General features: G+C 33.3%; 2 protein-coding genes across 2 annotated transcripts; one reads left to right on the forward strand and one right to left on the reverse strand.

Moving 5' to 3' along the window:
• Positions 1-637: 637 nt before the first annotated feature.
• LOC141697501 (uncharacterized) lies at positions 638-5,761 on the reverse strand. The gene is made up of 2 exons (XM_074501907.1): positions 5,635-5,761; positions 638-1,188 (listed from the first exon to the last, which is right to left on the reverse strand). Exons 1-2 carry the CDS (start codon positions 5,759-5,761, stop codon positions 638-640), a joined length of 678 nt encoding a protein of 225 aa, XP_074358008.1.
• Positions 5,762-23,723: 17,962 nt separating this feature from the next.
• On the forward strand, positions 23,724-24,974 carry LOC141697502 (F-box protein At3g07870-like). Its single transcript, XM_074501908.1, has one exon. It carries the CDS (start codon positions 23,724-23,726, stop codon positions 24,972-24,974), a length of 1,251 nt encoding a protein of 416 aa, XP_074358009.1.
• The last annotated feature ends 2,058 nt before the right edge of the window (positions 24,975-27,032 follow it).

Raw genomic sequence — 27,032 nt, forward strand, 5'->3', positions numbered from 1 at the left:
CTTTCTCCTCCTTTTGATCTTTAATAACCCAAAAATCTATTTCTCCTTCTCTTAATCTTTAATAACCCAATATTTTAACAGTGACACTCCAGTTAGCTCTTCTCTGACCTTCTTGCACATGTAGATCCAAAGCTTCCTTTCTTATGCACCAACTCTTCTATCTCACTCATAAGTTATATAATATAACTATTTTTCCATTTTGTTAGCTATCGCTCTAAGATGAGTTTTTTTTGTGTGTGAATGCACTAATAGGGTGACTCTGTTTATATAATAAGTAACTCAACAAACTATTAACTATCACCCGGTTTGAGTCATATTCAAATTTTAAACAACTAAAAGATAGCTTACAAAATTCAAATTTTTAACAGCCTATTATCTACATAAAACATTATCCATAATTTTGAATTCTAAAATCAATTAATAAATATTTACTAAGTTATTGCACCAATAATGTACCAAATAAAATATGGGGTGTTATACCAAGCATATAAACAGGTAACAATAAATTAACAAACCCATATATCAAAGCAAGTAACAGAAGCAGATAAAATAAAACCAAACGATGGATCAAAAATCAACGCATGCATAAACAGATCCAAACAAATACATATATCCAAAAAAAAACAAGCAGTTACACTTATTTAATCAAAGCTTCATCATCCTCTTGACACAATTCATCCTTCTTCTTCTCGGGCACCAGGTGATTAATCAATGCATCAACACTAACATCTGCATGTCTAGATTTGATAAACCTCAACTCCTCCAACGCAACAACATCCCCCATCTCTCTTTTCAAACCCCGAGTCTGGTTCTCAAGAGATTCCATAGCATCCCCAACTTCCCTCGTTTCTTGTTCCTCACGCCAAGGCCTGGATGCACCAGACTCGACAATATAATCAGAATTTTGTGGGTCGGTTATCACAGTGATCTCACTACAACAAGCGGAGCACTTGATGTAAAACCTAAAAATCTTGATAGTATCTACATATCTCTGCCCAATAACCTCTTCTTTTCTCGAATTAAACTTGGTACCTTCCCCAATATAATTTCCACATAAATTGCATCGAATATTCAGGGACATCATCATACGAACCTTTATTTGGTTGTTGTTTGCATGCACTTTTCTCCGCGGGTTTTTGGCAGGATTAAAATCAGGCGAATAGTACTTGTTCAACACTTTTCTTTCTCCTATAGTAATTTAAAATACACTATATAAGGATTATCAAAAGTAACCGGTATTTGTGTTCTTCCCGATTACTGTTCGTTTATCTTCGGTTCTAATCATGAGAGATTGTTCTATATATAACCGATACAATGCAACATTATAAATAGGAGTGTAAGAAATCGAATCTGATTAGCATTTATCTCATCAATATATTATAATAAGTTTCGGATTCAAATATTTGTATTGTGATTTCATGTTCAATATATTATTATTATTGTCAGTTTTAGGTGTTTAAATTATAATACAGATAAATTTTTAAATTTTTATTTTTCATCATTCCTAACCAACGAATTTAGATTTTAAATAGATTAAATCTTAAATTAATTATCTTAAATTAAACATTTTAAAAAGTTTAATTAACATTAAAATTTACCAATTTTGTGTACTTACAATTATTTTTCAATATAAATTTTTGAATAAAAAAGTCCAATTTTAGCATATACAAAAATATTATAACCAATGCAATTGACAAGAATTGTTACATTAAAATTTTAGAACTTTCAATCAGTGATCAATAAATACAGCTTAGCTTCAAATTATTAAATTCAGAATTTTGAATTTATGAACATAAGGAGCTTCTTCGTAATATTATTATTATGTCTGGGTGAATTTATATGTTAGTGTCAATATAATATTTGTTATTCTAACTGTTTAGACGAAACTAAAATGGGATAATATTCATATTCAGGCTTTTACCGATATGAATTTTGTTACTGAGCTTGACTGTGTTCGTGAGATAAATATTTGTGACATATCAGAATTCAACTACTCGACTGTTAGTTCAGTTTATAAGTACAAGTAATACTACTTAGTGTACTAACAAGTCATGATTTTTTGGGAGCGTATGGTGGGCTTATCGATCCAAATTGACTGCATTTGGGCCAGTTTTTGTAGATTTATTGGATACGGATTTCGGGACGTATTTCTACATGGATTTCACTCAAAAATCCATGGGAAACATTTCACAATATGCTTCTCATCTAAAAACTCTTATACAAATAAGCATTCCTGTTCTTATTTCATACATCATGTGTCCTCAAATTTCCATTTTTTAACAGAATCTGCATGCATATTTGCACACTAACTAACAACATCTGCAGACGATCTTGCATTAAGAAACACATTTGCACACATGCTTGAATATAACATGTCCTCTTACAATAAAAAGAAGATGAACTAATAGACCAACATATGTACAAAAACATAGCATATACTAAAAGGTCAAAGTATCAACTTGTTGCTTGTGCAACAGTTTAGTAAATGATAGACTGATTTTTTTTAATACAGAGTGATAAACTGAATAATACAGAGAAGCTTCCAGTAAAATGCACGGGTGAACACCAATAGTTAAAAAGATTTTAATCGCCATGCCTAATAAGCTAGCGAATATAAGGAGCTCGATACTGGACAGGTTTTCCTAAAAGCAGGAGACGCATGTAGCAGTTGCAAGAGGTGAGGGAACATGTGGGTATTAGTTGTTCCAGCATATGTATATGATCTATCATATATGTATTGATGTATTGTGTATACCTATTAGTCATTTTAGGATATAATTTCTTCTTGGAAAAAAATTTAGCTACTCATTGAAAATTCTTTATGCCATTGGCCTGGGGTCTTTAAGTTGAGGTTATTAAACTTTTGATATCTCTTTCTTATCTGATTTGGCCTTTTTCATTTAAAAACCTTCATCTGGAGATGATCTAATGGATACTGCTCGTGAAGCTTATGTTCGTTAAAGTACCTGAAAATGTTTAGTATCTGCCTAATTTTTTGCAAAATCAGCATCAAGCAAATTAGCTAATAACTTATAAAATGGCATAATATATGGTTTCGATTTTAAGAAAAGATAATATCAAGTGTTTAATAATGTATGAGGTGCTTTCAGATGTATCTTTCTAGATATCTAGAGATTAGATATTTTAAAAGTTCTTTCACGAAAAGGCTTAAAAAATATTTTCATATTTATTTATCAAACATTAACACTATCTAATTTATAGTAATATAGTAATTACATGAGTATGGTTAACTTTTACGATGATTTTCAAAATAATGGCTGAATTTTCAAATGTAAAACACAATGACTAAATTTTCTTTCCGCCTTTCAAAAACGTATCTGCCGTTAAATACCCCTTGATGGCTTTAACGGAGTCGTGGGTAAAACTGGATTTTTATATTTATATTAATTATATTTTTTATACATTTAAATTATCATCATCATTCATCCACATTCCTCGTCTTACTCTTTTTTCCTGCCAACACTACAAGGATTCCTATCAACCCATGTGTCGTGACAGTCTTAGGTTTTGACCACTTTTAAGTCACTATTAGTAGCTATAATCTGCATTAGCCATTGATAGCTGTTAGTCATAGAAATCCTTAGCCATTGGAAGTCATTCTGTTACAGCTTTCCTTAGCCATTGATAGTCACTTGATTAGCAGTTGATAGGCTGACGTATATAGCAGTTGATAGGCTGACGTATATAGCAGTTGATGCTTCTCTTTATTTAGCAGCTGAAGATTCAACTCACTTAATCTGGATTACATGGCATCGAATATTTACACTGAGCCATCCTATTCTAGATTATATATTGAGTCAACATTACTTCTAAATATGAATAATTGCATTGCTATTTATTTATTGAGTTCTCAGATAAGATGTTATAATGACCACATCATTTGGCGGGGTACTTATTAAATACATATTTAACAATTAAGGAATAATTATTAAATAATTAAATCTCGAATAATTCTATTTTAAAAAAGTATTTGAAATAATATTTCTCAACTGATTTATGTTTAAATAATTAAATTAATCTTTAATTAAATATTAAATAATTGCAATTATTAATAAAGTAATCATTGGAGAATACTTCTACTTTTTAAATAAATATCTGAGTTAATATTTATTGTTCTAATAATTAATATAGTTGAGAAAATACGATATTTGGAAATTGTTTTTAAATATCGAGGAATCTAATATTTTTCAAGAGAACATCGTCCCTTGGAATAAAACAATTACAAACTTTAATCGTCCAAAATATCTCCAAAATATTTTTCTGGTTTTTAATTAATACAAACTGACCGACTCCCGATCTATAAATTATCATCACGCTACTTACTAGTATTAACATATAATACAATATATATATTATATTTCTAATTAATATTGATACGTAAAACTCGTAATTTACAAGCACGACAAACATGCCATTTAAATAGATATAGAAGAATTTTATAATCTTAGCCTCGTTAATCTCTTTGTTTTACACTAAATGATATGACAAGAAACACACATGATACATATAAAACCGAATCTGTGGTTTTTTAAATATAAAAATATTCCACCTACTCATGTAATTAATGTTAAAAATAAATTAAATCCTTGATATCACTAAATAACTGAACCAACTCAAATGGAACTATGTAAATTAGATATTTGAAATAAATAATATAATTGAATTTGAGAAAAATCATATCCTAAACATAATTATTTCGTATTGGACCGGTCAATATCATGAAAACTGTAGTAAATTATTTTTCTTCCAAATTTTCTTTATTAGTTTCGGAGTATAAAGTATTATTTTTTCACAATTCAAACCAAATTCTTATAAGTATCCAAGTGTAATGCGTTAATTTTTGCTTCTCAATTATTCAGACCAAATTCACCGTTTGTTTTTATTAATAATGTACTCGTGAAAATTTAATGTTTTTAATGCGCTAACCTTAATATGTGTTGTAACAATAATTCTTGGAGTTAATGAGAATCAAATATATAATATCGATTTTAGTCATTTCGATTGATGAGTAATTAATATCCAAAAAATTTAGAAGGGTATATTAAAGGGCTTTTTTCATAAATATTCAAGTTTTACAAATTTTTGTAAAAATACTGTCATTTTTTAAAACAAATTGCAAAAATACTATATTTCAAAAAATATTTGCAAAAATACGGAGGTTGCATTTGCAACCATATCTGCAACTGCTAGTAACAATATATGCAACCACAAATGCAAATTTGAAAAAATCTGTTAAAAATTACATCTAGTTGCAAAATAAGTTGTCCAGATGGTTGCAAATGGCTAAAAAGGAATGCCCCTGCGGGGCCAATACAATAACAACTAAAAATAACCCTAAAATCAACTAAAAATAATCAAACCCACTCACCACTAACTCAACAAATCCACCTCCAACCACCACCACTCCCCCATCATCACCTGTTGCATCCATTTCTCCACCTCCATCTGCTACGACATCTCCGCAATATTTACTTCAACTCCTTTCTCACTTTCATAACAGGCGGTCTAAAATTCTTCACGAGAAACGAATCATCTCTCGTCACACTCTGTTACACTACATCTCTCACACCTTTTCCAAACTCCACACTCATCTCCGCGAAGCCTCTCCAAAACTCCGATTCCGATCGCCACCGCCGCCATACGGAACCGCCGGAACCGTTGGAGTCGCCGGAGGTGCTGCCGCAACTCTGATTCCGACGCCGTCGGGAATGAAGGTAGTCAACTCGTCTCCCCATGACATCGTTTCAGACATTTTGAAGAGAATTAAGGTGTATAGAGAGGGGGAGATCAGTAGATAAACATTGATTGGTGTAGTTTGAAAGTGAAGATTGATTAAAAAGTGCAACGCAAGTCTCTGTACAAACACGTATAGATATTTAATTGTGATGAGATGGTATTTTTGTAATTTAATTGTTTGTATGTTTAAAATGATAGTAAATTTGTAAGATTTTAAGTAAGATAGTAGAGTTGCAAATAAATATCCAAAAGTTGATATATTTGGCAAATTCCCTATATTAAATATAAACTTTAGACGATCAATAATAATCCGTATTTTAAAAAATTTGCACGTCTTTTGCGGCCTGGGTTGTTGAAGGATATTAACGTATTAACTTCTCAAGCATCAAAGTTTTGCTATATTTTGTTCTTGACAAGTTCTTTTTATGTTTGCAGAGGTATGGAAAACTGAAGTTATTCCTTCAAATTTCAGATTTTATAAAATTTGGATATAAAAATGTAAGTTTTTCAAACTTATTGTCTAAATTAAAGAGTTGATGGATATTTTACACCGACGTTGGAATATCTAATTCATTAGTCTGAATCATACGATTTATCTGCATTGAAAAAAATAATACTCCCTCAATCCCTTTCAATAGTTATCGTTTCTGAGAAAGTATCCGACATATATTTTAAGATAAATTGAAAATATAGTTTTATAATTTTTTTTACAATTTTCTTTTTTTTTTCTAAATAAAAGTTTAAATATTCTATTCTTATTCAGTTTTTTTTAAAAAAAGTGATAATACTATACTTTATATTCATCTTAAAATGCATATCGAACACTCTCTCAAAAATGATAATAATTGGGAGGGACGGAGGGACTAACGGTTTAGATCCAAAAACGATACAAATACAAAAAGTATATTAGGTGGTTGCATAAAAGGACAAACTTATTCATAAAAATACAAACTTAAATATAATGTAATCTCCATTTTCGTGCGTAATAGTTTGAAAATAGTGGAAAAGATATCTCTAAATCTTATCGCAAGATCTAATTAAATTGTTCCATCTTTTTGATTAAATAATAAAATCTGATAAAATCTTGAAGAAATTTGTTAGGTCACACACACTGTAAAAGGGGGTTGAATACAGTGTTTAGCACAATCAAATCGAATTAAAAACACAAGTATGAAACACAGAATAATCTTATTAATAAAATAGTATTACAATGAAACCGTCCTCTCTCAGTGATGAACAAATATCATGAGAGCTGCTAGGGTTACAATGAATAATATTCTCGATTAAGATAACACTTATAGTGTAAACCCTATGCTGTGTTTATATAGACACACAGTTACAAGATAAACTTCTAATTGATATCGAACATAAGTCTGCATCCTAGAATATATCAACTAGTTATCTTTTCTTCCAAGTATTCTATTCTTCATAGAATTCTTCTCCATGCATATCTCTTCTTATGTTTGTCTTGATCTTCTTTCCTTTCAATCAACCGCCTTCCTTATCTGAAAGTCTCCTTAAGTCCAGATATTATCTCCTGATAAATATCTTCTAATAACTTAAGTTCTGACAACTTAAGTTCTGATATCTTAAGTTCTGACTTCAGTATAAGTACTGATTTCCAGTTAAGTCCTGATTTGTCCTGTTAGTTAAGATCTGAAAACTAAACACAAATCATTATTTGACATGACATCACAAATATATCTAATAATCGCCCCAACTTGTAAATTAGCATAATATACAAGTTCAACAGATATTTGATGATGTCAAAAACATTAAGTACAAATGCATGAGAATTTGACTAGATAACTACAACTTACAGTCCTTACAGCTTTACCATCCTTAAAGTCTGATATCAGTTTCAGTCTGTATACACTTCAGAATTTAAGCAGTTGTAGACCTTTGACTTGGCTTCAATTTCTGATCTCTTTGATGTCAGGAGTTGTTCTGAGATAGTTCTTCAAAAGTGTTCTCTCGGCATATTCAAGTTCATTGACCATCCTCCTTTTAGCATTTTTCAGTTCAACTGTATCTTCACCAGTTTGAAAGATAGCATCCCCGAGATCATTTATTTTTGATTTTCTTATATCCTGATATAGTTTGATGATATAGGCTTTATCAGACTCTAGATTGAATTCAAGTTCCTTAATACCAGAAAATGTAGTGATGATTTTAACAGTATTTGGCTTCATTTCAACAATATCTCCACTGTGAGATCTGTACTTAGGACAGTATGGGCTGTCAGACTTTATAGAGTAAAGCTTCTTATGTCTTTGAATATTTGATTTTAAATAACCTGCAGCACCATATGTTGATCTGTTTTTCACTTGAAGTAGAAATAGAACATGTTCCAGTTCTTCAAAATACTTCAATGAAATAACATTCTCCCTGATCTGGAATACCCTCCCATCTGTCATAAAGTATAACATGATATCTTCTTTCAAAACAGAGTGATAAACCATTTGTACAAATTCAATTTGATTCAATCTTTCAGGAGTTGCTCCTACTCCTGGTTCACTTAAGGAAGTTGGATCATTGGTAGTATTGTTTACTCTCTTCTCTTTAGAACTACCCAATCCTGATTTGTCTCTAGCTTTCTTTCCTCTAATAACTCTTGCATCAAAACCACTTGATGTAGTCTTCAAAAGTTGAGTCTGTTGAGCTTTTGTGAATCCTGGTAGTAGCATCTTTGAAGGTTTAACATGAGCAATGTCAGAGGTTTCCTTTTCTTTATCTTCTGATATCAAGCTAACTTGAGCTATGTCAGAGGTTGCTTGCTTCACTGTAATATCAGATTTTACTAAGTCCTGATCTTGAACAACATGAGCTCTGTCAGAGGTTGTTTGAATATTCTTTTTCTTCAAAATCAGACTAGTATCTTCATCATTAATTATTTCTTCATCCATGATTGGCATGTATACCTTTACAGGTTCATCAAATTTTGCTTTGCCCTTGGATCTTAGATCTACCTCCACTTGTGATTTGGCTTTGGTTGACTCAGAATTTGTCTTCTCCTTAATCACAATACCCTTAGGCTTTGGAAGTTTCTTTTCAACATAGAAGCTTTAGACTTGGATTTGACATTTTCTGCTTTAAGTCTGGCTTCTTCTTCCTTTAGACTTTCAAAGTCCATTCCTAGATTGTATTTAAGAAATAATCTCTTTAAAATTTCTTCATCCAGCTTCTGCAACTTAGGGTCTTGATAGTAAACTATTGTTTCCTTCCCCTTGAGCTTCAGTTTCTGCATAAACTCTTGACTTTCACCCTGTGCAGGAACATCAGGCTTTGTCAGAACTTGTTTACCAGAACTTATTCTTCTATCAGCATCAGAGCTTGATCTCTGTGTAGAAATTTCAGCTTTCCTAGATGAAGAACCTTGACCTTGACCATGACCTCTACCCTTTTCAGAGTTTCCCTGGTCATCATTTCCATCATCCTTACCCTTTAGTACTTGACTAGATTTACATTTGGACTTAATCATTTTCTCCCCGTTTTTGGCATCAGCAGGTAGAAGAAGAGAGACAAGCAATTCCACTGAGGATTGGATCTCATTGAGTTGAGTTTTCTGAGAAGCTTGATTCTTTAGAATTTCAGAAATCTGATCTTGTTGCTTCTCCTGAGTCTTTTCAATATACCCAATTCGGTCAAAGGCTGGCTTGAAAAAAAATCTATTATTTTCCAATTTGACATTCATATCTTGCTGAATCAAAGTTTCTTGAATTTTGTTCACCTTGGCATGAGTTATTGAGTGTTGACCTTGAAGGTGCCTAGTACTCAATGCAGTAACTCTAAGCTGTGCCTTGAAATAATCATTTATCAGCATTTCATCAGCTTTGGCCAGGTGCTCAGCAAGAATTTTTTCAGTAGGAACAAAATCAACTTTGTTCCACTTCTTTCCTCTAGGAGTTTCACTCCAAGGTACTAGTGCATCCTCTCTAACAAACTTCTTGATTAGATCAGCTTTGCATGAAGCTTGTTGAGGTGCATGTCCAGATGGACCAGCTGCATCAGCATCTACATTTGTAGCAGCTTCACCAGTAATTTCAGCATTGTCAACATCAGAACTTACAGAGCCTGCAGTATCAGCATCCTCTGATAGAATAACAGTATGTGAGGCTATAGAGGTTTCAACATCATCCTCTAAATTCTGATCTGCAACTAAGTTTTGATCAACATCCAAATTTTGATGCCCACCTACAATCTGATCTTCATCATCTAGATTCAGAACTGGTGTTGTTGGAATATTTGTATTGAAATCAGCATCTAGAAGTGGTGTTGTTGGTGGAGTAACTTGAGTGGGTGGAGCTTCCAAGTACAGAACATTAGGTACAACCAAGTTGTGAATATCTATTTCATCACTTGTACCTGGATCTTCAGCATGTATTGGATCATTAATAGGAGACACATAAGGTGTAGGCACTTTCTCTGGAATATCCTCTTGTTCTTGAATAGGAGACTTGTGAGCTGATTCAGCAGTGGGAAGTAATTCAATTACTATAGGTTCTGTTGAGATCAGAGATTCCTGACCCCCTTCCTTAGCTGTTGCTTCTAGAACTTCTTCAGAGTGTGATGATTCACGGACAGCCCTCCCGACTCTTTGCTTTTTAAGTCTCTTTGCTGAAGTTGAGACTTTGGGAGCTTCATCATCAATATTTAGCTTTCTAAGCCTTTTGAGGGGCCTAGAACTCCCAATTTCAGTATATTTCTGAGAAGAGATCTTCTCAGCTTCTACAACAACATGTTCTGATATTGGAACCTGTTCCTTATTATCTGACTCATCTCTCAGAACTATCCTCCTTCTTTTATGTTGTGACTGAGGTACTATCTTAGTCCTCTTTGCTCTTGAAGAAGAAGGCTTCACTGGATGTGCTGAAGGTTGTTGTTGAGTTTGAGGTTGGTGAGAGATGGTATGTTCTGATGGTTGTTGTGTTGGTTGTGATAAGTTGGTGGGTTGGACATCAGGATAGGCAGATGTATAAGTTTGTGGATCAACATTTACCAAGATTTATTTTACTGACTGAGGAATCTGTAAGGGTCTCAGCACTTGTTTCTTATTGTCAGCATTTAACAAATCATTAAAGGCCCTTTTTGCAAGCTTAAAGGGTGAAATTAAATCATTGGCTGGTTGGGGTTTATCAGCACAACAATAAGTATATATAAGTTGACAGAATCTAACAAAGTATACTACATTCCTATCCGCTGTCATCCTATCCCCTATAAAACCTAGCACAACACTTGTAAAATCAAAATGAGTTTGATGGATAAGGGCATACCCGATTTGCTGACTCATGATGGGAATAGAATCAAAGTTGGAGCATTTATTGGCGAATGCCTTGGTGATACAATCAAAGAAAAAGCTCCATTCCTTTCTGATATTTGATCTTTTCATTTGACCCAGCTTTCCCAAACTTTTCTCATAGCCCTGACTGGCCATAAGCTGCTGTAAAACAGGATCCTCCACTGTTGGGAATGTACAACCTTCAGGTAAGTGGATAGCTTTACGAACTGCTCCTGGAGTCACCACATGCTCGACATCTCCTGATGTGAAAATTATGTTTGGTGAACCAGCAACACCACCATTATCAAAAAGCCCAGTTCGCCAAAATGTCAACACTTGATTGCTTGAAATAGTTTGAGGTTGGGTCAAAGCATACCCAATCTCACTATTGGCTAATAAGTCTTGCACAAAGTACAGATCTGATGGAGATTCAACCTTATTCAAGATTGCAGCATAGTTATTTGGTACAAACTTGGCTCCATCAACAATTAAATCCTTGGGCGCCATCAGAAATAAGTGAGAAATAAGTGTGCCTAAAAGGTGTTTGGTGAAATGTCTGTATAGAAAACCGTCAGAAAATGTGAGAGAATAAGAAAAAAAGAGAGAGTGAATAGAATAGAAATGTGAATAAAAGATTTGAAAATCTTTTATCTCTTTTACTTAGACAACCCACGTGACAACAATTATTGAGAAGTGGAACAGACCTTACACCTGTCAGCCATGCAGCAGTTAAGACAAAAGTTAATGGGCACGGTAAATAAGTAATGATTACTTTGCACGTTCAGTTTTTCAAAAAGAAACTGTTCCCACTAAACAAATGATTATTACTGCTTTATCTCACATAGTCCAATATTCTGAAAAAAATATAACCGTTCAAGTATTGACTTAAAAGTAAACCAAGTAAATAAATATTGCCACGTCAGCATTAGAACTTGATTATTATCAGAATTTACAAAGTCATCGGAATATGTCTCCTTAACTCAAAAGGTGAATGTTTATTTCTGTAATTTTTCACACAAATACTGATATGGTTACAACAGAACTTAATCATCAGAACTTGTCCTTAGAATTTATGCAACTGATACTTAAACTGTCCATCCAAAACAACATTGATCACCACAGTAATTTTCATCATTCATATGGAGTGTAAGTGTGTGCATTAAGCTAAATATCAGACAAAGAGTAAAGTCTGATTCGCTTCAGTACATCTTAGAAATAAGGCATAACTAATAACTTTGCTCAAAATCTGTCATTAGTCTGAAGTCTACTCTAGAATGAGTTTATGCATGAATCCACCTCAACTGTTTTATGCTCATTTTATGCATCTTTTGAAATTCCTTTTTACAGTGGCTTCTCAGTGTAAGTGAGTCACGACTGCTTATCAGAATTTATGCTATTATCAGAGTATTTCTCCAGTAATCAGAGAATGTGAAAAGTCACCAAGAAAATTTTATTTTACTTTTCTAATACATATTACTTAATACCAACAATGCACTTGGGTCTTACCTTCCACATGTATTTTTCTCTAGATCTCAAAGGAGAACCTGATTTTTATTTCTTTTCTTTTTATTTTTTCTTTTGATAAGTGAGGTTTATCAGCACTTAGTACATCCATAAGATTTACCAATATCAGAACTTAACAGATAAGAAGCACTATTCTAGTTTTTGACTTAGTAATAAGATACACAAAGTAAACCTAACCAAGTTCAATATCAGAATTTGCTTGTGTTAAAAATTTCTACATAAACAATTACTTCAAACATGGGATCTTTAGTATATTCAAGACTAATAGGTCAGCATCTAGCACAATTATCCTCATTGGATTGAATAGTCACAAAAACATTCAAATCACTATCAGAGTTTAGAAATTCACATCAGACAACAATCAACACTTAAGAAAATTTCAATTTAAGCACAGAATACACAAAGATAGTAATATCTGTAAATACTGATCATAAAGTCTGATGTATCAGAACATAAACTAAGCAGATTTAGAGAAAGAACCTGAAACCATTCCAATTTCATTTACCAATCTTGTAAAAGTAGCTTCACACAGTGGTTTTGTGAAGATATATGCTAGTTGTTGATCTGTTGGAACAATGTGCAATTCCACTGTACCCTCCATCACATGTTCCCTTATGAAGTGGTACCTAATGCTGATGTGCTTTGTCATTGAGTGTTGAACTGGATTACCTGTCATAGCAATAACACTTTGATTATCACAGTAAATAGGGATTTTAGAATATGTTAACCCATAATCCAGTAACTGATTCTTCATGCAAAGAATCTGTGCACAACAGCTTCCTGCAGCAATGTATTCTGCTTCTGCAGTTGATGTGGAAATTGACTTTTATTTCTTGCTAAACCAAGAAACCAATCTGCCTCCAAGAAATTGGCAGCTTCTACTTGTGCTTTTCTTGTCAATTTTGCATCCTACAAAATCTGCATCTAAGTAAGCTATTAGCTTAAAGTCTGATTCTCTAGGATACCACAATCCCAGATCAGCTGTACCTTTAAGGTACTTGAAAATTCTTTTCACAGCTGTTAAGTGAGGTTCTCTTGGATCTGCTTGAAATCTTGCACAAAGACAGGTAGCATACATGATATCAGGTCTACTTGCAGTTAGATAGAGTAGTGAGCCAATCATACCTCTGTAATCAGTAATATCTACTGATATACCAGTATCCTTATCCAATTTTGTTGCAGTGGCCATATGAGTGGATGCACTTGAACAATATTGCATTCCAAATTTCTTCAACAAATTTCTGGTGTACTTAGATTGATAAATAAAATTTCCTTCTTCATTCTGCTTGACTTGAAGGCCCAGAAAATAGCTAAGTTCTCCCATCATACTCATTTGATATCTTGACTACATTAGCTTGGCAAACCTTTTACAAAGTTTGTCATTTATAGAACCAAAAATGATATCATCAACATATATCTGTACCAAAAGTAAGTCCTTTCCATGGTTGAGATAGAATAAAGTTTTATCAATAGTCCCTCTGTTGAATTTATTTTCCAGAATAAACTGAGCTAATGTCTCATACCATGCTCTTGGAGCTTGCTTAAGGCCATAAAGTGCTTTATCAAGTCTGTAGACATGATGAGGAAATTTTGAATCTACAAAACCTGGAGGTTGTTCAACATGTACTTTTTCTTCCAATTCTCCATTAAGAAAAGCACTTTTTACATCCATTTGAAAGACTGTAAACTTTTTGTTAGCAGCATAAGCCAAAAATATCCTTATGGCTTCCAATCTAGCAACTGGTGCAAATGTTTCATCATAATCAATTCCCTCCTGTTGAGAATATCCTTTTGCAACCATCCTTGCTTTATTCCTTGTAATTATGCCATCACTATCAGTTTTGTTTCTGAACACCCATTTTGTACCAACAACAGATCTGTTCTTTGGTCTTGACACTAGGGTCCAGACTTTATTTCTTTCAAATTCATTTAACTCTTCCTGCATTACTTGCACCCAATCAGCATCTTGAAGAGCTTCTTCCACTTCCTTTGGTTCAGTCTGAGAAAGAAAAGAGTGATATAGATATTTATTTGAAGTTGCTGTCCTATTTCTTATACCTGCTTCAGGATCTCCAATAATCAAGTCAGGTGTATGTGCTTTAGTCCACTTCCTTGCAGATGGAAGATTATCTCTAGAACTGGATACTCCCCCATGATCCATGTTGTCTCCATCAACAATCTCTGATGCTCCCCCTGAAATTATGCTCTCTGAGTTGGATCCTTCAGAATTTGAGTTTCCAGAATTATCAGAACTTGTCCCATCAGAACTTAATGAATCAGAACTTGAAGAGCCTGTTCTAGGTTCTGATGCTTCTTGAGATGTGGTTGTATCTTCAATATGTTCTCCCTGCACAAGTGTATTTTCCTTTGGCGTAGTTACCACAGTTTCAATAACATCTGAGTTTAACCCATCAGAGTTTGCAGTATCAGGATTTAGACTGTCAGGATTTAGACTATCAGGATTTAGACTGTCAGGATTTACAGAATCAGAATTTAAAACTTCATTCTCAAATCTCAGCTGATAATGATCATTGAAATCTTCAAGTCCTGTACTCTTCTTATCATCAAAAGAGACATTGATAGATTCTATGACAACCCTTGTTCTTAAATTGTAGACTCTGAAGGCTTTTGTGGAAAGTGGATATCTAATAAAAATTCCTTCATCAACTTTTAGATCAAATTTGGATAGCTGTTCAGGATGAATCTTAAGAACAAAACACTTGCATCCAAATACATGAAAGTACTTCAGATTTGGATTTTGTTTAACAACTATAGGCTCAATTTCTACAGTTCCTTTATAATTCTTATCATCTCCATAACCTAAGCCCTCTTTCCAGTTTCCACTACTTAACAAATTCTGAGTTGTTCTTCTAGAGTTAGTCCAAGTCCTGATAATCTCTCTTTCCTTTTCTAACTCGGTTTTTAGAGATTGATTCAATTTTAACACTTCATCTCTAACATAAAAAGCATCATCTCTTTCTTTCTGAGTTTGATGGAACATAACTAACTCCTTTTCTAAATAGTCATTCCTTTTCTTAAAAGCCAAATTTTCAGAAGTTAACCTTTCACATGTTAAAGCTTGATCTCTATAACTAATGAACATGATTTTAAGATATCTTCTCAACTCAGTAATATCATCAGTATGAAAAGCATAAGTTGTTTGAGGTACCTTTAACTCAGCAGCTTCAGAACTGCTATAAACATTTGCAATCAAAGCATAGTTCACCTCACTTTTAGAATCTGAAGTGTCTGTCAAGCTTTTCTTCTTTGCGACAAGTGCTTTGCCTTTGTCACGTTTTCCTTTCTTGCAGTCAGGAGATATGTGGCCTTTCTCACCACAAATGTAGCATTTAAAATTTGAGTAATCTCCTCTGCAGACTTTCCAGCTTTGCCTTCAGATTTTCTGAATCCCTTCTTATCAGAATTTCCAATTTTCCTGGAAAACTTCTTCCCCCTTCTGAATTTCCTGTAAGCTATCTTTGTGATACCCTTCACCATAAGAGCACACAATTTTATCATCTCTTCATCAACATCCTTCTCAGATAGACTTTCAGTTTCTGAATCCTCATCACTATCAGAACTTGATGACTCAGTATCAGACTTTGTGATGAGAGCCTTTCCTTTGTCTTTCTTTGAGACAACCACTTTAGGGGATTCCTCCTCAGCCTTAAGAGCAACTGTCCTTGACTTTCTCCCATGCCTCTTGCTTCTTTGATCCATCTCAAGTTTATGAGTTTTGAGCATACCATAAATTTCATCAAGAGTAGTTTCATCAAGAGCATAGTTGTCTCTTATAGTAGTTGCCTTCAAGTCCCAACTTTCAGGAAAAGCTAAAAGGAATTTAAGATTAGTATCTTCAAGATCATATTCCTTATCCACCAGTGACAGATCATTCAAGAGTTTGACAAATCTGTCATATAAACCAGTTAATGCTCATACTTTTGAGTGAGTATAGTCCTCATGTTCTTCTTAATTGAATCAGTTCCCTGGCATCTTATCTCCAAGGCATCCCATATCTCCTTTTCAGTCTTGTAGTTAATTACCCTGTTTGATATGATATTATCAATGGCACTATGCATCAAATGTCTTATCTTTGCATCCTTGGCAATAGATGAGATATCTTTAGCTGTATATTCACTTTTCTCCTTTGATACAATCTGTGCTGGCTGATCTATAACTATAACAGAGAGCTTGGTTGGCTTATGTGGTCCTTCATTAATCCTGTCAAGGTATTCTGGATCTGTAGCTTCCAGAGACATAAACATCCTCACCTTCCATATGGGATACTCAGAAGGTTTCATTATGGGAACCTTAATAGTCTCATATCGATTATGGATTTGAGTCTTTGGAGTTTCTTCAGTTTTGGTGGGCTTGGTTGGAGTTTGTGCTTCTTCAGACATGATTGTTTTTGGATCTTTACTGTATGTATGTTAATAGATTGCTCTGATACCACTTGTTAGGTCACACACACTGTAGAAGGGGGTTGAATATAGTGTTTAGCACAATCAAATTGAATTAAAAACACAAGTATGAAACACAAAATAATCTTATTAATAAAACATTATTACAATGTGTTATTCCTAGTGAACTAACAATGAGATTTACAGAAGGGGGGTTGAATGTAAATCTCAAAACTTTTTCAAGTTTTGAGCAGTTTCAAAGGCTGTGTGTTTAAGATTAACAAGTGTGTGAATTGCTTTAAGCTAATACAGACAGATATATATTCAAGCACAAAAGTACAGAACACAACAGATCTTAAAAAAAACTTTTCTGGTGGATTTGTTGTTCCACCAGAGATGGTATTTCAGAAAATCTGTGATTCAAGAAGTTGATCACAGTTGCATCCTAGTACAAACTAGATAATTTTTCTCAAGATTTTTCTAAACAGCTCTGGAAAAATTCTCTTCTAATTACTAGCTGCTACTTGGTTTATATAACACCAAGTTTACAAGTGAAGACAAAGATAAAAAATACAATAATAAAATAAGTTCTCCACTTGTTTCTTCTCCATTTTACTCCAGTGCATTGTTGACTATTGCCTCTTTATACTAGAGTAGAACGGCTGCTTTTTCTGATGTTCCTGAAATAGGCTACCACATCTCAGTTATCTCTGTCAACCCATGTGCCTCTGTTTGTAGGTACAACTACCACTTGTCAACTGCTATTTAACAGAACATCCGTTGAAGCCTTCATCCGTTGATGGCTTTATCCGTTGATGTGTTAGCAGTTGAAGCTCTATCCGTTGATGCACTCATCCGTTGAAGGATGTTATCCGTTGAAGCTTTAGAGACATCCGTTGAAGCTTTGTTTCTCATCCGTTGAAGGTCTTTAAGTTATCCGTTGATACCATTTCATTTATACAAAATTACAAGGCATGAAATATTTACAATTGGCCTTCCTATCTGCATATCCTTTAGTAGTCAACATGACTTATAATTTCCCTCAATATTTAAGAATTATATCTCAAATTCAGAGACTGAAATGTGCTACAACACTAGACTTATTTCTAAGTAAAGCTACACCATCAACGGATATCCAAAGTTGTCTTATCCGTTGAGGCTACAAACACTAGATTTCTACTTAAGTGTTTTGTTAAACATATCATCAAACTAATGCACATATATTCCTAACACAATAGAACCGTCCTCTCTCAGTGATGAACAAATATCACGAGAGCTGCTAGGGTTACAATGAATAATATTCTCGATTAAGATAACACTTATAGTGTAAACCCTATGCTGTGTTTATATAGACACACAGTTACAAGATAAACTTCTAATTGATATCGAACATAAGTCTACATCCTAAAATATATCAACTAGTTATCTTTTCTTCCAAGTATTCTATTCTTTATAGAATACTTCTCCATGCATATCTCTTCTTATGTTTGTCTTGATCTTATTTCCTTTCAATCAGTCGCCTTCCTTATCTGAAAGTCTCCTTAAGTCCTGATATTATCTCCTGATAAATATCTTATGATAACTTAAGTTCTGATATCTTAAGTTCTGACTTTAGTATAAGTACTGATTTTCAGTTAAGTCCTGATTTGTCCTGTTAGTTAAGATCTAAAAACTAAACACAAATCATTATTAGACATGACATCACAAATATATCTAACAAAATTATCTTAAGCTTTTTCAACCATAAATAGGACTTGATTGTTCCCGTGTCTTTCCACAAATTAGTCTATCTATCGAGCACAAAAATAAAAATTACAGGAGAATTAAGGGCCGCGAAAGAAGTGAATTTGATAGACGCACTGCCAATTGGACTCCTTTTGTCCATCTTAGCCTTGCTTCCAGTTTCATCCATCCATGCATGCAGGTGTGTATGCAAATTCTTCAATACACTCATCTCAGATGAATATTACACTACAATTTGCATTGATTCCCCATTTACCACCATTGTGTTTGACAATCGTTCTGGGGTTCACTTGCTTGAGTTGGCAAACGGATATCGTAAGTCTTATATATCTCGATTTCCCAGACATACCAAAGTTATCGGATCTTGTAATGGTTTACTTTGTTTGTCGATTTTAGCTAATTATAACGATACTTTCATACTAGATAGGAATCCTACTTAAAAACATTTGCTAGATAGGTTTGTTCTAGTGTGCAATCCAATTTTGGGGCAGTATTATAGCCTTCCAAAACTCCAAATCAAGTCTGAAAATCCTCTTAGTACTTTTAATCAAGAGGTTTACGGGTTTGGTTTTGGGTCACGTTCTCATTCCTACAAGGTTCTGAGAATTTCAATAAGAAGGAATCCGCCACACCTAATTTATAAAAAAAAGAGCAGAGGCTGAGATTATTACTGTTGGGACTGATCACCATAAATGGAGAAGTGTGGGATATCTCCCCTACCCAAGCAATCAGGAAATTATTGATGCTGCTACCTTGGAAGGAGCTTTTCATTGGCTGTTTGATAACGAGTTGGAAAAGATCATATCTCTCATTACATTTAACATTGAGGAAGAGCGTCACTATCAGATCCCGATTCCTTCTAACATAAAAAACTGCAAGGTTATGAGCGTTGGGGTGTTCCGCGAGTGCCTTTATGTATTTGATAACTCCGTTTCTGGCCAATTTAGCATATGGTCGATGAGAAAGTATGGTTGTTCCTCAGTTTCTTTAACCAACAAGGAATTGATCTCTCCCCTCGTAGGACATTTCCTCATGAAGTGTGCGCCGCCACAAAGATAACAACCCTTTTTCACTTGTCTAGGTTATCCTCATCGCCCCACTTCTTTTTACCCTTTTTCTTCTTATCTTTTCCAGCTCCTTTGTTGCCCTCAACAGTAGCCACAAATTCAGACCCACACTTATTAATACACACACACAGAGAGATTATTGTCTTGGAAATAAAACAAACACATTACTAAAGTTAATAAATCCACAAGGTGATAGTTATTACAAACCCAAAATTAATTATGTATTGTCAGTGGTGTAACCTTTACTTAAGGTTAGACCGGCGGCCAAATAAACGTTTCTTTATAATTACCTTACATAAGTCATACTTATAAATGAGGCGGACTAAAAGAAAACTAATCCAACTCATACGGTCTCCCTGACAACCTATTGAAAAATTGGCCATTTCCTACTCGCTTCCGGGCTATTAGCTTTCGGACCGACATCTTGGTTCATTGTTGTGTTATGAAATTTTAAGAAAATAAGTGTGAGCTATATTGCCCAACAATAATAATTGACACTGTGAAAAGACTGTAAGAAACTTATTATTGGATCCATATATGGATATGTTTGATTAAAGTAGTTTTCGTGGTGATACACACCTATTTTCAAAATAATTTTACTTTTGGTTGACTTATTAGTCTGCAAATATCTTAATGGTAAACCCATCACATACGCTTGAGTTACGATATTGCATCTCAATTCCAATTGAAAGATTAGGATATTTACCAGAGCCCCTACTATACGATGATCAGTCGTATAACAGAATATTATTATTATTCTTTACTAGTCGAAGGACGACTTCATCCAGTTGTCACCCTTGCCGCATTCGGGCATATTATGTGTGGCTCATACATCCAGCTTTTCACATACTTCACATGTTTACATGTGGCACACCAGTAGTCGCTCCAGTACACAAAGTACTAGAGTCTACCCCTCTTTTTCATTTTTAAGAGTCATATCGTATCTCTGGAACTCGAACTATATCGAAATTCTCCAAACGTTTTGCTTGTTGATAGGCACCACTCATCTTATATGTGTATATATGTACTTTCGAGAATTTTCGGAGGAAGTACTACGATAATGTGAGTTGACCGTTGTCAACAGATAAATAAATAAGGGGGAGTTTTTTTTTACACTAAAGACAAAATAATTAAGATATACAAAAATAATATTTTTTGATGATCTAAAAGTACTAGATTGATTTCCCGGTACTCAGAAAATATTTCAAAATAAGATTTATGATATTTAAATCACATTAACTCATTTAATAAATATTTAATAATTAAAATATAATTATTAAATAATTAAAACTCGAATAATTCTATTTTAAACGAGTATGTGACATAATATTGCTCAACTGATTTATAATTAAGTAATTAAATTAATCTATAATTAAATATTAAATAATTAAAATTATTAATAAAATAATCGTTGGAGAATACTTCTCCTTTTTAAATGAATATCTCAGTTAATATTCATTGTTCGAATAATTAAATATAGTTGAGGGAACACGATCTTTGGAAATCGTTTTAAAATAAATTCGAGGTATTTAATACTTCAGAAGAGAATATCGAGTCCCTTGGAATAAAGCAATTACAGACTTTAATCATCCAAAATATCTCCAGAATATTTTTCGGGTTTTTAATTAATACAAGCTGACCGACTCCCAGTTTATAAATTATCATCACGCTACTTACTAGCATTAACATATAATACGATATGTACATTATATTTCTAATCAATATCGATACGTAAAACTCGTAATTTGCAAGCAGGGCAAACATGACATTTAAATATGTATAGAAAAATCTTATAATCTCAGTCTCATTTTTCTCTTATACTAATTTATATTTAAACTTGTTTTTATGTTTTACACTAAATGGTATGACAAGAAACACACATGATACATATAAAACCGAATTTGTGATTTTTAAAACATATAAATATTCCACCTAATCCTGTAACTAATTTTAAAAAATAAATTAAATCCTTGATATCACTAAATTACTGAACCAAATCAAATTGAATTACGTGGACTAGATATTTGAAATAAATAATATGACTGAATTTGAAAAAATCATATCCTAAACCTAATTATTTCGTATTAGACCGGTCAATATCATGAAAACTGTAGTAAATTATTTGTCTTCAATTTTTTTTTTACAAGTTCCACAACACAAAGTATTATTTTTTTACAATTCAAACCAAATTCTTATAAGTATCCAAACGTTATGTGTTAATCTTTGCTTCTCAATTATTCATACCAAATTCGCCATTTGTTTTTACTAATAACTAGCTCTATAACCCGTGCGAGGCACGGGTATATTCTAACCTCGGTTATTATACAATTTTTATACATACTTGTTAAGTGAAATATATGTTTGTAAATGGGGTATTATTATGTTATGAGTAGTTATTTGCGTTTGCATACAATAACCTCTGTTGTGATGATGAGTTTCTTCGATTTGTGTACTTTATAACTCGTGCGAGGCACAAATATTTTTTAAACTCATGTGCGTTAATAACCTATGCACATGTTACATCAATAAAATATATGTAATTTTTGTGTTATAAAATTAACTTTCTTCCAATTTTGTATCAGACAACTGATAAATGATGTTCGTAAAAGATGTACGTGAAAGTATTTTGAAATTTTGAATTCTACGATTACTGTCATTGAGCATGAATATTCATTTTTTTGACAATATCATGTTAATTGATTAAAAAGAACTTAAGTTCAATTATATTATTTACCTTCATTTTCTTTGTTCGGTGTGCATAACGAACGTACTCTATATATGAATACATTGTTATTCTTTTTAATATATGAATAATAGTCAATAATGAAGAAGTATATTATTATTAATAATTAATGAGTTAGAAGTAATTAATATATAGTATTAAATTTGATATTTATTAATATGTATTTATAAGGGGTAATTGAGTAATTTTAATTGAATAAACTGTCTCAACTAACCCCCTATTTGCTCTATTATATATAATAGATGTACCCGTGAAAATTTAATTTTTTTAATGCGCTAGCCTTAAGACATGTTGTAATAATAATTCCTAGGGGCTAATGAGAATTAAATATATTATATCTTAGTCATTTTGATTGACGAGCAATTATTATCCACAAAAAATTTAGAAGGGTGTATTTAATATGAACTTTAGACGATCGATAATATTTCATATTTTAAAAGATTATTGAATACACTCAAATTTTTTAAAAAAATTATAATCTTTGTTAATTTTTTTAAATTTAAATTGAATAACTCTTAACTTCAAAAATCCTAAATAATATTTTAAAATCTTGACCGAATACACATTTTTAGCGGTCAGGGTTGTTGAAAATATTAACGTATTAACTTCTCACGCATCAAAGATTAGCTATATTTTGTTCTTGACAAATTCTTTTTAAGTTTGCAGAGATATGAAAAAGTAAAGTTATTCCTTCAAATTTCAGTTTTTAAAAAATATGGATATAAAAAAGTAAGTTTTCCAAATTTATTTGTCTAAATCAAATAGTTGATGGATATTTTACACCAATGTTTGAATATCTAATTCATTGGTCTGAACCATACAATTTACCTTCATAGGAAAAAGTAATAACAGTTCAAATTCAAAAACGATAGAAACACAAAAATTAGCTGCATGGAGTATATAAGGTGGTTGCATAAAAAGACAAACTTATGCATAAAAATACAAACTTAAATTTAGTGTTCTCTCGGTTTTCGTGCGTAACGGTTTGAAAATAGTGGAAAAGATATCTCTAAATTTATTGTTGGCGCAAGATATAATAAATTGTTCCATCTTTTTGATTAAATAATAAAATCTGATAGAATCTTGAAGGGATTATCTTAAACTTTTTCAACCATAAATAGGACTTGATTGTTCCTGTGTCTGTCCACAAATCAGTGTGTCTTTCTCTTTCAGAGTACAAAGAAAATACAGTAGAAGTGAGGAGCTTAAAAATGTCTGATCTCACAAGCGAAGGTACATCCCAGAAGGGCAAAGCAGCAAAAATGAATTTGATAGACGCACTGCCAGTTGGACTCCTTTTGTCCATCTTAGCCTTGCTTCCAGTTTCATCCATCCATGCATGCAGGTGTGTATGCAAATTCTTCAAAACACTCATCTCAGATGAATATTACACCACAATTTGCATTGATTCCCCATTTACCACCATTGTGTTCGACAATCCTTCTGGGGTTCACTTGCTTGAGTTGGCAAACGGATATCGTAAGTCTTATATATCTCGATTTCCCAGACAGACCAAAGTCATCGGATCTTGTAATGGTTTGCTTTGTTTGTCGGTTTTAGCTAATCATAACGATACTTTCATACTAGATAGAGATCCTAGTCATATACATTTGCTAGATAGGTTTGTTGTAGTGTGCAATCCAATTTTGGGACAGTATTATAGCCTTCCAAAACTCAAAATCGAGTCTGAGAATCCTCTCAGTACTTTTAATCAAGAGGTTTACGGGTTTGGTTTTGGGTCACGTTCTCGTTCCTACAAGGTTCTGAGAATTTCAACAAGAAGGAATCCGCCACACCTAATTTATAAAAAAAGAGCAGAGGCTGAGATTATTACTGTTGGGACTGATCACCATAAATGGAGAAGTGTGGGATATCTCCCCTACCCAAGCAATCAGGAAATTATTGCTGCTGCTACCTTGGAAGGAGCTTTTCATTGGCTGTTTGATAACGAGTTGCAAAACATCACATCTCTCATTGCATTTAACATTGAGGAAGAGCGTCACTATCAGATCCCGATTCCTTCTAATATCAAAAACTGCAAGGTTATGAGCGTTGGGGTGTTCCGCGAGTGTCTCTGTGTGTTTGATAACTCCGTTTCTGGCCAATTTAGCATATGGTCGATGAAGAAATATGGAGTGCTGGAGTCTTGGACTTTAGACTGCAATTTCATCGCCTCGATTCCCGGTGGACTGAATGCTTCCGCGTTGTACCCCATAGCACTTCTGAAGGATGGATCGGTTTTGATGAAGTCTGAGAGTGGTAATTTCTATACTTACCATCAAAAGAACAAGATATTTACCAACTTTGAGACTGGTGACCTGAGGGTGCTGGATGATTTCAAGGGTCACATACTTCACTCATCAAATTTCCGTCAAGAAGTTATGTTGGAAACTGGATGTTTGAATTTAGAGGAGTCGGTAGAGGCCCTGGTCACTTCAGCTAGGTATAACTGGAGTCGATAGAGGGCTATTGGGAAGTATGATGTATTTTTGTACTAGCCATATTGAGCAAACCTTGTCGTAGTTCTGAACTTTTAAGTAAAATCTAATTGATATAAATTAATGATTGCTTTAAACTGAGATGTTGATGAATTATCATTTTTCCAATATTTTTGAGAGAAACTTCCTTTCAAATATTCAATGTCAGCAGGTTGTTTATATGATTTGTTCAGCTTCTTGTTGACGTATCTGTCTACTCAATTTCAGATACTGAACTGAAACATTTGAGGTAAGTTAACAAAAGCACACAGAAGACACTAAGAGTTGTTGTCTTGGTGCAGTACGCATTAGCTATGACTTTAAACCATCCATCAAACTCAACTGGTTAACTTAGGAACTATGCATTTTATATTGGATCAACTCCAGCAATCTGTCAAACAGTGAAGAATTCATCCTGCTTAGCATTTCAAGTTGTTCAGGTTCCAAATCAAGACTTCCCCAGACCTACAGTAGTATGGAATGTTTAAAACCTAGTTAATTATGCTTATAACCCTGGGGTGACATCGACTTTCGTTAGCCACCCTGTGTTTATAGCCCTAGCAGTCTTAGATGGTTATAACTTATAAATGCTTATATTCTGGGTGTGTTTATGTGTATATTAACTTATTTAAGTACTCTATAAGATCTAGCTAGATCGACACATCCAACATTCCAAACATATGTTTTTTCGACTGCTCAACACCTCCGATGAAGATGCGAATCTCAGCAGTTCAGAAACACATCATAAGCACTCTAAAGTATTCGTCAACTGCAAAGTGTATGCAATGTTTGTCGCTGTGCATGTCACTAGCAGCAATGCAGCAGGAACACTTAATATATATACTGTATCTGTAATTTTGTTACAAACTAAAATAGTCATCAATTTTTCCTTCTCATCTTTCTTTTTGATGGCTTCCAACGGAATAAATACGTTGAGAATAAGTCAAAATTGACATCGAGAAAGATGAGAAGTAAAGAGACCGATATATATAGATGAATAACATATATGGATAATCTTTAATTTTGTTTGATCATTGATTTTGAAGTAGTGAAGTCATAGTATAAACTACTTGACATGGGGCTTTTTAATTATGGTAACTAAAAAATTGGAATCTGGATAAAAGTAAAATCCTCATTTTTCAAATTTATTTCCATACCATAGTCGTATACACAGGAAAGCAAATTCTTGTTGTCCGAAAGGCAGTAATATCAGCTTCTACGTTGAATATGGAGCCAAACACATGCAATGGAGAGAGAAGCAACCCATAGCTCAACCAGTTCACTGCACAGAGAAATAGACCATTTCTCCATCTGAAATGGCAAAAGATTCAAAAATTAAGACAGAGGTGCAGGGTGCAAAGACCTAGTATTTGCCTAATTGGAATTTAATATGCAGACGGGAGAACTTATTTAATCGGTAGCAAGGATACGATGAACATGAGCACTGCTAATGTATAAGCTTTTGAGACCCACAATTACAAGGGTTAAATCACTCTTCCAAAACCGAATAAATAATGAGTTCAATTCATTATGTAAAATAATCTCAGGCACCCACCCTTAATTGGTTGTGATGATTTTCTGGAAGAGAAAGAGAGAAGGATTAGTTGAACTTGACTATAGGCAACAGTCGTCCAAGTCGTTCAAGTGCATAATAAACTAAACATGAACTATCGTAACTATAAGCGGTTAACAGAAAAGCACAGTTTCACAATTTCAAATTCCCAATTAACTTTAAAGTTTAAATCAACTACTATTATCAACAAATACCAAACCAGATATCTAGCTCGATGAATAGATTATTTAAAAAGCTGCATCCAGCATCGCATCCAATGAGAACAACAAACTTGGCCAATATAGTTGATTGATGCAAGGAAGGTAGTTCTTTGAAAACGCAAAAATAGACCGAGATAATATAGAGAAATCGGCAAAATTTACTTACTAATATAAACATAGATTGAAAAAGGAGAAAAAATAAAATTACATCTACACATAGATTAGGTGGAGAATCTTAGTTTTTACCATGTCTCTATTACACAAACCTTT

The sequence above is a fragment of the Apium graveolens genome, chromosome 11 (assembly GCF_009905375.1).
Source record: "Apium graveolens cultivar Ventura chromosome 11, ASM990537v1, whole genome shotgun sequence".
Taxonomy (NCBI): domain Eukaryota; kingdom Viridiplantae; phylum Streptophyta; class Magnoliopsida; order Apiales; family Apiaceae; genus Apium; species Apium graveolens.